This window comes from Bos grunniens, chromosome 5 (genome assembly GCF_055505025.1).
Source record: "Bos grunniens cultivar Pamir isolate PY7600 chromosome 5, Bosgru_T2T1.0, whole genome shotgun sequence".
NCBI classification, from domain to species: domain Eukaryota; kingdom Metazoa; phylum Chordata; class Mammalia; order Artiodactyla; family Bovidae; genus Bos; species Bos grunniens.
The window spans coordinates 44,578,299-44,594,176 of record NC_141169.1 but is presented as its reverse complement, the minus strand read 5'-3'; the positions used below and the strand labels follow the sequence as shown (position 1 = coordinate 44,594,176).

Genomic DNA, 15,878 nt, shown 5'->3' with positions numbered 1-15,878 from the left:
AGCATTTCAGCCATAGCATTTGATGCATAATAGGTGTTCTGAAAAGGTGGCTCCCAAGGTTCCCCACCAAATTCTGGAGCTATCGTGGAGCTGCTCCAGTGGTTATGGCAATTGATTGCTCATCTGCATACAGACATTTCTATCCTAACCTATTTCATTGTTTTGTTTTTTTTTTTTTTTGTATGCAGTATAGGGTGGTGGCTCAAATGATAAAGAATCTGCCTGCAATGCAGGAGACCAGGGTTCGATTCCCAGGTTGGGAAGATTCCCTGTAGGAGGGCATGGCAACACACTTCAACATTCTTGCCTGGAGAATCCCCAGAGCAAGGAGGAGGCTGGTGGGCTACAACCCATGGGGTCGCAAAAGAGTGGGACACTACTGAGCAACTAAGCACATACAGCACGTACATAGAGTAGCAGAATCAGCAACGAGCCTAAGAGACCTGGGTTGAAACCCTAGATTGAAATTTTAACTGTTGTGAACCCCTTGACAAGTTATTTAACTTTTCTACTTCTCCCAACATAACAGGTGATAGTACCTGGGGAAGGTTGATTTAAATGACGTATGTGAAACACCAGGCACACCCCAAGCACCCAGTAGATGTTAATCCCCCCACCCCCGCCACTGCCCCCCTTCTCTTTTTGTTTTCTTTCTGCCATTTGGGTCAGTTTTCTCAATATTCATCATCACTGTCTCTTCCTTCGTCCCCGTGTATAGAATCTCCAGAACTGCAATTGAAACAAGCCTTTGAGAGAGACCTTAAATCATTTACTCTAAGCACTTATTTCACAGCTGAGCAAGGTGAAGTTCTGAGGTTCCAGTAACTTGACTGACTTCACACAGCTAAGGTCGTGGTCACCTTTGATTGAGATTTTCAAGTTTCCTAACTTTAGCTCTAGAACTAACTTGGTTTATTCATTCATTCAGTTTTTTCTTTATTTCAATCATTCATTCATCTAACTTTTTTTGAATTGTTGCAGACACTGTTCTAAGCACGGGGGTACACTGATTGAATAAGACAGCGAATGGAGGTTACAGCCCAGTGGAAAAGGCATGGCTGCCTCCGAGGACTGGTCAGCATTCTCCCCATTTCCACTGTACCTGTGAGACTCACTTCTCACAGCTAAACCTGAACATTCTTCCTTGGTAGAGTAGCAGGGGGCACATAGCCTCTAAATGGGAATCAGGAGGAGCAAACTTAGGTTGAAAAGAGGTGAATGGGTCATTCAGGAACTTGCCTGCATCCTCACAATCTTTTGTGGTGAAAGTAATCAAGTTCCAGTTTTACTGGGAAGAGTGTGACTAATCTTTGGTTTGAAGGTGTTTTCTAACCTTGAAAAGTGCTTTCCGCTTTGGAGTTTGTAGGGTCCCTGACCATGTGTATGAATAGCAAGCCTATCATTAGTATCAAGGATGCTGCCCATTGTTTCATGAGGAATGATGAGAAGGTGGGATCAGTTCTATTCTGAAGTCATCTGCAACTGTCTCAAGCACGGCAGCTGATTCCTAAGGCCAGGGCCGGGTGGCAGCGAGCACTGACACCTGCAGTCTCTGAGCACAGCCTGTTACAGAGAGTCGAGACTTGTGGGAGAGAGACTGTGCAGAAGCCTGAAGGCTCAGCACAGATCTCAGGCAGTGAGCAAGTGACACTGGCCTCCTGGCACAGTGCCTCCTCCTCTGCTAATTCTGGGCCCTAAATATAGTTTGATCATGGACTCCACCCCTCTGGCTTCAGTCCTGACTCCTTTTGAGTGTTGAAGGACCCCAGACTCTCCCTGTGACACCATCGTTGCTGCTTCTTTACCAAAGGCTCCGTATGTATCAAGCTATACCTGTGCAGCTTAGTCTCAGTCTGATCAAAGAGATGGCCGATTTTAGTGAGTTTTTGTGCAGAGCTGGGTATAATAGGAAGAGTTTAAACACTCCACACACAAAACAGGGAAGATCACCAGTTGAAAGATAACAGGAGGAGAATGCATTTTGAAGAAAGCTTGTATTTAGTGGGGAGGAGCCTGAGTTCTATGAATTAAGGCTCACCCTTCTTTTTTTCTATTTATAACACCCTATCATTAAGTTCTCTCAGATGCTATTTTGTTCCATGCTAGTGTATCTGATTTATAAGAAATACATGGAGTTTGTAATATGTGGTTATTTAGTAGAGGGTGTTGGGGGAAAAATTGGCTCATCCTGTGAAGAAAAATAAAACCAGGTCGCTACCTAATATTATAAAGAAGACAGAAGAAAATGGTGGGAGAGTATTGTGACACAGATGTGGAAAAACTTTCAAAAATATAAAACAAACAAAAAAATTAATGAACTTGATCATATCAAAGTTAAGGATATCTATTCAACAAACAACACCATGGGCACTTTTACTGGACACACAAGAAACTGGAAGAGATTATTTTAATGTCCCAAACTAACAAGGGTCTGCTATTATTCTAGAATATAAAAGGGACTCTCTGGAGCCAACAAGAAAAATATGGAATCCCCATTAGATGAAAGGGTAAAGCATTTGAAAAGGCAATTTTTCAGAAGAGGAGTTTTCCAAAGAATTAACAAGCATATGATGAGATACTTGATGTCATTAATAAATCAGAAAAATGTCATGTAATAATCAATAATGTTTAATTGGCAGGTAAACCCTGGTTAAACAGCAAGCAGGTGCCATGTTACACTTGTTAGACTGGAAAAATTAGAAATGTAGGTGATGCCAAGCGTGTGGCAGGGAAGGGGTAGTGGAGATACACTGTGTAGCTCGGGGGCGGGGGGGATGCCAACTGGCGCTGCTATTCTGGAGCACTATTTGGCGAGAGTAGTCAGGTTAAATGTATCCTGGCCCTGTGACCCAGAGACTCTGTTCATGGGCTTGCACCTCAAAGAAACTCTTCTACGGGGCCATAAGGGAACACATCTGAGGTCCTTACTGTGGAGAGGAGTGGAGGCAACCTGGGGAGTAGATAAGTAGGTTCCAAGACATCTTAGACCATATGGGAGTTAGAAACAATGAATTAGATGTTACAGGGAATGTGTGTGTGTGTGTGTGTTTGTGGCGTCCGACTCTTTGAAACCCCATGTACTGTAGCCAGCCAGATGTCCATGGGATTTTCCAGGCAAGAATACTGAGTGGGTTGCCATTTCCTGCTCCAGGGGATCTTCCTGATGTAGGGGTTGAACCTGCATCTCTTGCGTCTCCTGCCTTAGCAGGTGGAATCTTTACCACTGTTCCACCTGGGAAGCCTATACAGGGAACCTGGGAGGATCTTAAAGCATTGTGTGGAATAAATGTTTAGTAAGTAAAGGGATAGTTAGGAAGTTTGAGATCAACATGTACACACTGCTGTATTTAAAATGGATAAGCAACAAGGACCAACTGTATAGCACAGGAAACTGCTCAATATTCTTTTGTAGCCTGAATGGAAGGGGAATTTGGGGAAGAATGGATACATGTGTATGTATGGCTGAGTCCCTTTGCCATTCACCTGAAACCATCACAGCATTGTTAATTAGCTGAAGTCCAATACAAAAGAGAAAGTTAAAAAACAAAATCAACAAAGAGATGGATGAGGCCTATAGTATAAGTACGTACAGAGGTTAAGAAACCTTGCACACAAAACAGTAACGTATCTTTTGTAAGAATGTAAAGGGCTTCCCAGATGGCTCAGTGGTAACTAATCTCCCAGGTGGCTCAGGGGTAATGTAGGAGATGCGGGTTCTATTCCTGGCTTTGGGAAGATCCCCTGGAGAAGGAAATGGCAATCCACTCCAGTATTCTGCCTGGGAAATCCCATGGACAGAGGAGTCTGGTGGGCTACAGTCCATAGGGTCGCAAGAGAGTCAGGCATGACTTAGTGACTAAACAAAAACAAATGCAAACAAAGGGCTTTACATAAATAAATTAAAATGGTTGGGAAGGGGATCAAGATTGGGGGAAAGGAAGCAAACCAAGAGACATACAAAGAAGTAAGCTGGCTGAACTTCAGAGACCATTTTGATTTTTACCTAGACCTGCAGAAAAGAGTGACAGATGGGTGGGAGAGGATGGAAAGGCCAGTCTCCTACCTCCCAGCTTTAGCTAAATACCTGACAGTCTGCAGTCACTAATGTTTCATGAATGATTTGAATAAACGTCCAGCTGGTGCCATTATTCAGAACTTCACTAATCCTCTGATGTTATTCTCCTGGAAGTGCTGGAGAACGTATAAGGTAGAGAGACCTGTGAGTTTGCTTGGCCCAATGGCAGGAGGTAGACTGATCCTACCCACTGTAACTATTCTCTACTGAAAAATAAAGTGCCAGATTATCTGTGTGGTTTATTTGTTTGATCCTAAGTAAGACATATATACGGAGAAGGCAATGGCAGCCCACTCCAGTACTCTTGCCTGGAAAATCCCATGGTGGAGGAGCCTGGTAGGCTGCAGTCCATGGGGTTGCTAAGAGTCAGACACGACTGAGCGACTTCACTTTCACTTTTCACTTTCCTGCATTGGAGAAGGAAATGGCAACCCACTCCAGTGTTCTTGCCTGGAGAATCCCAGGGATGGGGGAGCCTGGTGGGCTGCCGTCTATGGGGTCGCACAGAGTTGGACACGACTGAAGTGACTTAGCAGCAGCAGCAAGACATATATAGAGACCAAAGCTGGATCAGGTGTCAATCCATGGTCTAGCAGTTTATTGGCACAAACTCCTGAATAATATTTGGCATAATATACTGTTGTCGCCCTTTATATAATATATATTCTGAGAAAATTATAGTCACACTAGCGATGGTGTTAAATAACTCTTACTGGTAAGAGCCATCCATGGAATTCTTTAAGGGTGAACCTCAGGGTTTCCATCCAGTTTTTCTGGATTTGACATATCATATTGTTTAGCATCCTGGGAGAAATGGTCATTCATTCATAGTTTATACACAGAAAAGTAATTTAGCCTGTTGCTGGGCTCATCTGTTCTCTTGTAGTTCTATTTCTTCCTTTAGCACATCTCTCTTCATGCATCTGCTTGGTGGCTGTCTCATTTTTATCTTTCTGTTGTTGTTTAGTCACTAAGTTGGGTACAACTCTTTTGTGACCCCATGGACTGTCATCCACCAGACTCCTCTGTCTATGGGATTTCTCAGGCAAGAATACTGGAGTGGGTTGCCATTTCCTTCTCCAGAGGATCTTTCCAGTTCCTAGAACAAACCTGTGTCTCCTATTGGTAGGCGGGTTCTTTATCACTGAGCCACCAGGGAAGCCCATCTTTCTATTGGCCTAAATTAACTTTCCTAACCTGAGTGTTTTGGGCTCCATGGTTGTTGTGACCATTTGTCTCGTGTATTGCAGGATGTTTAGCAATATCCCTGGCCTCTACCCACTAGATGCCAGTAACACTCCCCAGTGTGACAACACAACATGTCTCCAAACATTGCCAAATATTTCCTGGGCACAAAATCACCTCAGGTCAATAACCATTAGCTAGACAAAGAACTTGGGACACATCAGTGTTTCTGTTCAGAAGCTATTTTAGAAATGTTCTTATCTGTCTTCAGGATTCAAGATACAACATGCCTTTTGCTGCTTCTGTTAGGTAAATATTTGAACTTGTGTGTCAGTCACTAAGTCGTGTCTGACTCTTTTGTAACCCACCAGGCTCCTCTGTCCATAGGATTTCCCAGGAAAAAATATTGGAGTGGGTTGCCATTTCCTTCTTCAGGGGATATTCCCAATCTGGGGATTGAACCAGTGTCTGCTGTATTGCAGACAGATTCTTTACCATTGAGCCACCAGGGACCACAAGATGTTCCAAAAATGGTTCCAGAGACTTTCCTGGTGGTCCAGCGGTTAGGACTCCATGGTTCCCGTGCTGGGGCACAGGTTTGATCCCTAGTTGGGGAACTAAGATCCTGCATGCCACACAGCCAAAAACAAAGTGAAACAAACAGAAAAGACGGTTCTAGGTAATCATCTGGCCAAATCTACTCGTGGTGAAAGGATAACTGGGGCCCATTTTCTGAACTAATTCAGAAACAAAACAAAACACAAAAACTAAATCTCCACACAGAACTAATAGAGTAATTAAGGCCAATGTGTTTTTTGTGCCCCTGTTTTCCAGGGTAATTGCTTCAGTTTTCTTTTTGCCACAGCTGGGGTTTTCTAAGATTTGCAATATAAGAACAATCTTGGTATTCTTGAATGGCTTCTTTTGACTCAACAATCATTGCCATGAAAATACTGTCCTAAAAATTAGGGTTCATAGAACCAAGAAAAATGGAAAGCATGTGAAAGGATTGACGATCTACCTGAGATTGTTTGAAAGACAAAATGAGGAAAATCTGTGGGTATTCCTACTGATACCACAGCACAGCACATCAGAAAATGACTGAGGTTGATTGTGTAGATGATGGTTGTGAAGAGGGAAGGGAATTAGATTTTAATTTTGCTCTCATTTAGAAATTTGTTTTACAGTTGTAGTTATTATTCACTCTTAACTGATACAGGGCCAGGTTTAGGAAGATTGATGCCCTAAGAGGGTCCTCTAACTGCAAACCAGAGATGTTAAATCCTCGGACCTCCCTGGTGGTCCAGTGGTTAAGAATCTGTCTGCCAATGCAGGGATGGGTCTGATCCCTGGTTCAGGAAGACTCCACATGCAAAGGGACAACTAAGCTTGCATGCCACAACGACTGAGCTGTGTGCTCTACAGCCGGGTCTCTGCAACAGTAGAAACCACTGCAATGAGAAGCAACTACAGAGAAACTGCCACTCCCCCAAACTAGAGAATAAAAAAATCAAAGAAAGCAAAACAAAAAAGAGTGTTAAATCCTCTAGAATTATAGTGAAAAGGACAAAGGCAATTGATCATTCTCTAGTTCCACATTTTTGGTTTTTTTTTTTAGATTAGAACATCTTCATGTTCTAATTCTTTTTTTTTTCCTGGCTGCACTATATGGCTTGTGGGATCTTAGTTCCCTAACCAGAGATCAAACCCACAGCACCTGCAGTGGAAACTCAGAGTCTTAACCACTGGACAGCCAGGAAATTTTCTAGTTCCACATTTTGATTGAGAGAATTGATACATAAAATGGGTTAGGGGCAGAGTTTGTCACCATGGTGATGAGGCTGGTCTATTGTGGGGATTGAAGAAATGAGAAAAACTGGAGAAAAGGAGGATGTATGGGACATCAAGAAGCATTTGGGGGGAGAAAATGAAGCCCAAAGAGAAACTGCAAGCTTTCTGGATGAAAGAGATTAGAATCCTGGAGAATAGGGGATCCTGACGAGCAAATGACTGAGGTCTTTTATTCTGCAGTTGGTGCCGGATCCATGGAGACATCAATTCCCAGTCAGGCTCCTCACCCACACAGTGCTGCCTGGGGCTCCCTGCCTTTCACATAAACTCCCTCAATTCCTCATGATGGCCAGTGTGGTGGGGCAGAGAAGAACCCATTCCACAGATGGGAATATGAGAGATAGAAGGAGGGGGCTCACTGAGTTCACAAAGCCCCTGGGAGGGGAGTCACACACTGGGCCTCTGGTTCTCAGTCACTCACACCACATGGCTGCCTGGCCTCAGCAGATGCTCAGAGAGCAGAGTTTGTGATAGGAAGGTCTCAGAATGATACTGAGGACTGAATCAGTTTCTCCGGAGAAGCAGGAAGGTAGAGGGGGAAACACTAAAAAAGAGCGGTGTATGAAGGTTAAGTGAATTTTTTCTTTAGACTAATGATAAATTATATATTTCTCCCTTCTATTTAAAATATATTTTCCGGAGTTTAGCTGAACTGGACTGCAGTGGATGCCTGGAGGAGTGGAGGCGTGACCCAAGAAATAGGACCATTACAGAGGGGAGAGAACAGCCTTCTTTGTTTTAGAGTGGGCAGTTATCCCTAAATTCTTAGATGACAGAGAAAAAGCTCCTGGGCCTTTATCTTTACTGACCTGTGGACCCCAGGACCAGGGCAGAGTTGTCATTTCTGGAGAACAGGAGAATGCAGTAAGTAGGGCTTGGCCTCATTGCACCACTGGCTTGCGGATTACATTTAATGCAGAACAGAGCTGAGCCTGTTCTTGGAAACGATAAGCCCAAATGACTAAGCGGCTGGTTGTTGTGAGCATTCATCCAGCAAGTGGAAGTTTCCAGAATTTAGGTGAAAATGGGCTAGGCGGACAATAAAATCAGGCACAGGAGAAGAAATTATTTTGTTTTTGCCACTTCAGTCTGTCTCTATAAACTCACCTTATAGTTTATAGAGAATTTCTTCATCTGGTCTAGGCAACTGTTGGCTGGAATTTATAGCTGAATTCAACCACATGGACTCATTGAATGAGCCATTATTCAGTTTTCAGTGCAAGGAGGAAATTTTGATGAAATACTGAGGAAGTTAAATAATTCTTTGGATAAAGGTGTATAAAGGTTGGAGGGAGGCAGAAATAAACGAACCCTCCTAGTCCTCCACAAAATGTATGATTCTAGTTGTGTATAATTTATCACCTTGGATTTAGGGACAGAAATTGATTATATTTCAAAAGCAGCTAAGTAGAAGCTTATTTGAATTTGAGCAATAGATAAAGTCAAAGAGAAGAGAATAGAAGATTTAAATAGAAACATCCAAGAAAATAGCATTTAGAGATTGGAAGAGGGACATCCCTTGTGGTCCCGTGGCAAGAACCTGTCTTTCAAAGCAAGGTACTTGGGTTCCATCCGTGGTTGGAGAACTAAAATTGCATGTGCCATGGGGCATCTAAGCCCACGTGCCACAACTAGAGAGAAGCCTATGCTCTGCAACTAGAGAAGCCCGTATGCTGCACCTAAGACCGGACACAGCCAAATAAGTAAGTATTTTAAAGAAAAGAGTGTGGGAAAGGTTAGGGTTCCTGTGTTATACCCGTGTTGCATTGGGGTCTGACTTCATAGTCTGTAGATAATGCTTCAGGAATGTGGGTACTTTTCCTAGGTGTAACACTGTTTACCAATATAGAGAACCATCAATGGATACCATTTGTTCCAATATTATGACCTTTTCAGTTCAGTTCAGTCACTCAGTCGTGTCCAACTCTTTGCGACCCCATGACTCGCAGCACGCCAGGCCTCCCTGTCCATCACAAACTCCCGGAGTTCACTCAGACTCACGTCCATCGAGTCAGTGATGCCATCCAGCCATCTCATCCTCTGTCGTCCCCTTCTCCTCCTGCCCCCAACCCCTCCCAGCATCAGAGTCTTTTCCAATGAGTCAACTCTTCGCATGAGGTGGCCAAAGTACTGGAGTTTCAGCTTTAGCATCATTCCTTCCAAAGAAATCCCAGGGCTGATCTCCTTCAGAATGGACTGGTTGGATCTCCTTGCAGTCCAAGGGACTCTCAAGAGTCTTCTTATGACCTTTTAGCCCTTCGCAAAAAGTTAGTTCAAGTAAATGTCATTGCTGTCACGCAGCTGGGGTGGCCCATTGGGTGGCCATGTCTTGTCAAAACGTGCTATATATAACATTGCTTGTTGGGAGAAGCTGGGGAAGGGAGGCGAGGGTTCTGTTAATTTTCTTGTGTCCTCAGAAATGAAGAGGACCATGGCTAGGCTTCATGCTGGAACACTGCCCTCCTGTGTGCATACATAAAAAGTCAAGGTAGACTTCAATGGAGAGGACCGGGACAGGCCTCCGAGCCTGGAGAGTCTTATGCCCGGCTCCCGTGGGGCATCCTCCAGAATTCTGGACAAAGTCCTGGCAGATTCAGGGCCCTGCAGACAACGTAGCACAGGGATGAAGCATGCTGGACCAGAAGGTGAGCTCTGAGTCAGAGAAACCTGGGCTTGAATCTGAGTCCTGCCATTTCCTGGTTTGGTAATTTTAGTCAAATTATTTCTCTAAAGCCTCTGTTTTTTTCATCTTTAAAATGGAGATAGGGACTTCCCTGGTGTTCCAGTGGTTAAGACTCCATGGTTTTAACTGCAGGGGGTTGGGGGTCAATCCCTGGTCCAGGAACTAAGATCCCACATGACATGCAGTCAAAAAACAAAACAAAACAAAACAAAACAGAAAGCAAATAAGCATTGGTCTAAGGTATATTATTTCAATAAGAGAATAACAATAACAACTAACATTAAGAAATGAAAGACTCCTTTAAAAAGTAGATTAAAATAGGTAAAAAATAGAACCTATGGCTGATTCATGTTGATGTTTGACAGAAAACAAAAAAATTTTGTAAAGCAATTATCATTCAATTGAAAAATAAATAAGTTAAAAAACTAAAAAATAAATGTGACTGCCATAGCCAAGGTCCAAAAAAAAAAATAGAGATAATAGTATATCAATTCATGGGATTCCTGTGAGGATTAGTAGGATTATCTGTGAACTTTACATGCTGTTGTGAACACTCAATAAGTGGTAGCAATTAGGATTATTTTGTTTCTTAAGCTTGCAGTCGAGCTTCATCATATGACAGAAATAGAGCAGCATTCTTTAGACATGGCCTTCTGGGCAAAGTTGGGAGCCCCCAGCAGATAAGACTAAGAACTCCTTGGAGGAAGTTAGTCAGCGTCTCCTCCCATTGTGATCCTGGACTCCCTTAACCTCCCAGCTCCAATACCCTACTTCATCCCAGACAACCTGCCAGACACAGTAGCTGGTCCCGTGTTGTGACATAATGGGGATTTTTACTTAAAGAGTCTGAGTGGAACAGTTTCAAACCTTGTCATTTGCTTCTGAAGCATTTGGTTATGCAGCTTTCATGGCCTCATTGCTCCTCCAGTGTTCAGGACCTAAGAGTGCTTGTGGAAGGAGATGGCCACGGTGGAGACACAGCAAGTTCCCACGCCCCTTCCTGCGAGGCTGGGTGAAGTCAGGCTGGATTTACTGACACTTATTAATTGCTCCATTGGAAACTTTGCCAAAACCTCCTTGAAAATCATGGCAGGAAGTAAGCAACAGAGTCGGCTGAGAAAAGGTTACAACCTGAAAGCAGGGGAGGGAATAGAGTCAACTGGAGAGGGAGAAAGACTAGGGGTAAGAGAGGACAAAAGGATGAGGAAATAAAGGCAGATGAGAGGAAAATAAAGTCCTGAAAATTGAAAAGAAAATTGAAGGGAGATGGAGCTTTCTGATGCTGATGAAACTTAAGAATTAGGAAATTAAGATAGTTATAGAAAGCGGAGTGAGATGGTTAGAAGGCCTTACACAGGGAAATGAGCATTAGGAAGGGGCTTTTGAAGCATCATATGATCCATCTCCCAGTCTTTATAACTGAAGAAAAGAAGAAAGGGGGGAAAAGAAGGGAAGAGAGAATCATTCGTCTCCCTTTTGGCAAAACTAGGGGATCGGACTGTGATCTATAAAGCCTTTTTCACAGCTTAACAATCTATGAATTTATAATTTATAACAATCTATGAATTTATAATTTACAACAGTATATGAATTTGTATGATTCCTTATTTGTTTAAGGTACATCACTGTGGTCTGTGTAACTTCCATGAAAGTCACTTTGTGGTAGATAGCATGAATGTGTTTGATCTTCCCGTAATGTCAGTATTGTAATGCCCTTCAAAGTTTTAAGTAGCTTACACAGTATGATCATTTCAAAAAAAATTGACCAGCCCCCAGGTATGTTCTGGAACTACTGCTTGAACTTTTGGGGAAGTAAGAATCTAGGCTAGAACCAGGTCCTAGAACGTTCTGGCCTTCCCTTGGGAGACTCCTCCGTCTGCTCATTGTTGAACTCTACAATATCTGTTTCTTTGGTGTCCAGGTTTTCTATTAAATACAGCACATCAGGAGAGACTCGAGAATCCGCGGCAAACGTGATTCCACTGGTCTCTGAGGATGTTTCTGGGTCCAGTAAAGGAAGTGGCTCAGGGTTCATGGGATCCAGACTTAGGCCTGCCAGGGAGGTGTGGCTGGAGTCCGGGAGCCTCCACTTTTGGGGGGACTTGTCCTTCTCATGAGGGTCCTCCTCAGAGGCAGACTTGAGGCTGTTTTTCTCAGCTTTGGCTGGAACAGTCTGGGGACGAGGGTCCCTAGGAGGCATGCCTTTCTCGAAGGAGAACGGGACTGACCCCACAGGGTCCTCCTGCTGCCCAGGCCTGCTGGGCTGAAGCCCTGTAAAGTCGGAGCTCTGGATGGAGGCCGTGGAGTCACGGCGGTCGTGCTCTGCCGCAGGCGCTAGTGCTTTGGTGGCTGTGACCAACACCTCGGCGACCTGCGGCATTTTGGTGGGGGAGCCCCTCACACTGGACTGTGGACTCAGGCTGGTCTCTTGGATGGTGGACAGCTCTCCCAGGCTGGAGTGCAGCTTGGGGCTCCCCTTTGGAGACTGGGGGTGCTTCCGAGGGGCCGAGGCACGGTGAGGGCTTGTAGGAGGCACATCCAGCAGATCCCTGGTTGGGCTGAGGTCGCTCGGGGGGAAGAACATGGAGCTGTCGCTGGCCTGCCTCCCGTAGCTTCTCCTCCTGGGGCTTGAGGCGGCGTGTTCGTGAGCGCTTAGGAACCTCTTGACTCTTCTAATCACCGAACGGCGATGACCGTGCTTCTCAAAATCCCACAGCCACTCGTCACCCGGCAGATCGGACCCAGACAACCTGAAACACATGAGGACAAAAGGCAGGCAGAGCAGCTTCAGGGGGTTGACCTTGGGGGTCAAAGGCCAAGCAGAGTCTCAAAATTAAGGACCAAGTGTGATATTTGCACATTATAGATTTTGAAATGGAGGAGGGAGTAGGGTACTTTAACGTGAGATAATCTAGCAGAGGTTCTCAAACTTTTGGGTCTTCTACAAATTTTTTAAAAGTTACTGAGTACCCTGGAGAGATTGGTTTATGTGGTTATGGCTACTGCTATTTACAGTGTTGGAAACGATGACTGAGGACTATAAAAAAGCACAAGAATGTCCAAGCGCACATTTCATGAACTCAGTGATGACATCATCACATAGCATGTAGCCTCTGGAAAATTCCATTGTATACTCACAAAAAAACAAGAGTGAAAAGGGCACATAACAGTTTATTGTTATTATGAAAATAGTTTTGACCTTAAGGGCTTGGATCTCGGGGTCTTGATTCTTGGGAATTTTCCAGAGGTCCCCGCCCAGACTTGGAGAATCAAGGATCTAGAGACTTGGACATTAAAAAAAAAAGATATAATATGTGTTCTTTCTCTTTTGTTACAGGTGAACTAAAGCCATGTTTTCCCAGGGTATATATAAACCCCCAAAACAATGGATCCTAGCTAAATTCAAGACAATCCAAACAACAGCTAACATTTACTGACCATGCACCTCCCATGTACTAATTCAAGCAATTATCACAGTATGCTTGTGCCGTTTTTATTCACGTTCTGCAGGTAAGGAAACTGAGGCCCTAGAGATTCGTTAAGGCTATATACAACTAGTGAGGGCTGAACCCAGAATATCTGATTCCAAAACCTTTGTTTTTTCTCCTAATAATCCATTTGTGTATACTTTATAAAAGTTGCTGGCAGTTAATGTATGATTAGACAGAGGAAGTATATTCAGGGAATGTTTGAAATTAGACATTAAGCTTTCATTCTTAAGAGAAGTTGAGTGCTAATTCTGTATGCATCACAGACATTTTAACCCATAGTTGATGGCTGGATGGCATCACCGACTCGATGGACGTGAGTCTGAGTGAACTCTGGGAGTTGGTGATGGACGGGGAGGCCTGGCGTGCTGCCATTCATGGGGTCGCAGAGAGTCGGACACGACTGAGTGACTGAACTGAACTGAACTGGCTGTAAATACAGTATGAAGCTAACTAGAGCCTTACTTGCCAATGTGCTGCCCTCCAGCACTAAAAACAAAGACAAAATGGTAGCACAGGAACTGCCAAAGAAAACACACTCTGCCCCTCATGTGCACTCCTTTTTATTTCCACAGACAGAACCCCTTGCGTCTTGTTTTCCATCAAAAACTTCAACTATGGAATTTGAAATAAAGTTAAGGAAAAAGACATTTGCAACATGACAGCAACAAATAATTGTTAAAATGGTCCTCTCTCTCAAACATGTGTCCCCTTAAAAAAGTTGTAAATACTGTCAGCGCCAAAGCCTTTTTTCTTAATCCCTTTTATATGAAGTCTGCTACATAGGTGTCAAATGTTGAGGTAGAACCCAGGGATAAAATAATATGTACAATATATTCTTTGCACAGAGGTCTTTGATATGATTCCTTGCCCATTCTTTGTGTTTCTGTATTTGTGGAAGGAGTGCATCCCTGGAGGTGGTATGGACTTGCAATGTGGTTGGGCTCCACTGGTGATTAAGTCTGATTGATTTGGTATTTTGAAGAATACTCTGTTGAATTTTTAACCTTGAGACATAAAATAAATAATCCTGGGCTTCCCTGGAGGCGCTAGTGATCAAGAATCAGCCTGCCAATGCAGAATGCAGGAGGCACAAGAGATGCAGGTTCAAATCCCTGGGTCTGTAAGATCCCCTGGAAGAAGAAATGGAATCCCACTCCAGTATTCTGGCCTGAAGAATTCCATGGATAGAGGAGGCTGGAGGGCTACAGTCCATGGGCTCACAAAGAGTCAGACATGACTGAGTGCGTAAACGACTGATCACGCACACATGTATGCACAAATAATCCTACCATTTTTAACCTTCTCCTTCAAGGCTGAAATAAATGGATGATTGAGATAACAGTAAGGGATACTCTTTAGTAAGGTAGGCTCCTGTCTTGGATCATGCGGTTATTTGTCTCACATCACTGTGAACATGCAGTTTTAAGAAAGCTCCAAGAAGAACGGCTTAAAGACTTGCCCTTATACAGATGCTCCTGCTGACGCTGGGAGCAACAGTGACCTGGCCATCCCATTCCAGTGTTGCACTGACGTCTGCTGAGTGACAAGATGCTAAAACTGGGTGCATTTTATGAGACATGGAGGAAAAAATTGGAACAGCATAATATTGGTAACCTGAAAGGGCAAAGTGAGTGGACAAAGACAACGTCATTCCTCCGTGTTAATGAATAAAAGATGGACGATTGAGATGATTAACTGGCTAAATGTGGTGGGATGGCATCCGATTACCACCTTGTACTGTTATTCTAAAGCCGTGGCAGTGTGCTTGGCTACCAGATAGCCTTCTGGCCCAGCCTCCAGCCTGCACAGCTCAGATTCTGTTACACTGACTTGAGAAACGCCAGGTTCATGCTTCAGCAGCCTTGGTGACACTACTTGGTGCATTTCATTAGGTCAGATCTCCAGTCATACTCCAGGAACCCATTTAGTTACAGAGGACATGGGAGCAGTGGATCCCTAAGATTGCCATGCTGGACGTGCTCTGGGAACCGAGGTGTGCCTGACAACGTCTCTTTATAAGACAGGCCTCTGTCCTCCATGTGGGAGCTTGACTTTTTATTTGGGATTTGTTTTCCTTAAAGTGAAAATGTTAGTCACGCAGTCATATCTGACTGTTTGCCACCCCATGGACTGTAGCCCCCCAGGCTCCACTGTCCGTGGGATTTCCCAGGCGAGAATTCTGGAGTGGGTTTCCATTCCCTTCTCCAGGGGATCTTCCTGAGCAAAGGATTGAACTCAGGCCTCCTGCATTGCTGGCAGATTCTTTACCATCTGAGCCACCAGGGAAGCCTATCTTCTTTAACTACTTCTTCTTTTCCCCTTAACTATTTCCAAGCCACACAACCTTGTAAGAATGGCAAAATCTTCTAGGAAAAAATGTTAATATTATTATTACTTCAAAACTTCATGAACCCTATAGAAAAACCTTTCTAATTGCGCACTGATGTAGTGGATGTATATACTCAACTGAGGTAAAGGATTAAGGTCTTGGGCCATACACTGGAGAAAACCAAATCAGTTGCAAAGAGTAAATGCCAGAAAGGTCAGTGTTCTTGCTGCTGTTCCACTGATTATCCCGCTGACATTGGGCAGG

At 43.9% G+C, this 15,878-nt stretch overlaps 1 protein-coding gene across 10 annotated transcripts in view; it reads right to left on the bottom strand.

The window, feature by feature from the left end:
• Positions 1-10,020: 10,020 nt before the first annotated feature.
• The window catches only part of BEST3 (bestrophin 3), a 55,998-nt gene continuing 50,140 nt past the window's right edge, over positions 10,021-15,878 (bottom strand). For all 10 annotated transcript variants that reach the window (XM_086400013.1, XM_086400011.1, XM_086400006.1 and 7 more), the window contains one exon: positions 10,021-12,544. In XM_086400013.1, the coding sequence (XP_086256139.1) occupies positions 11,620-12,544 (925 nt within the window). In that variant the 3' untranslated portion in view covers positions 10,021-11,619. The remainder of the gene's footprint in view (positions 12,545-15,878) is intronic.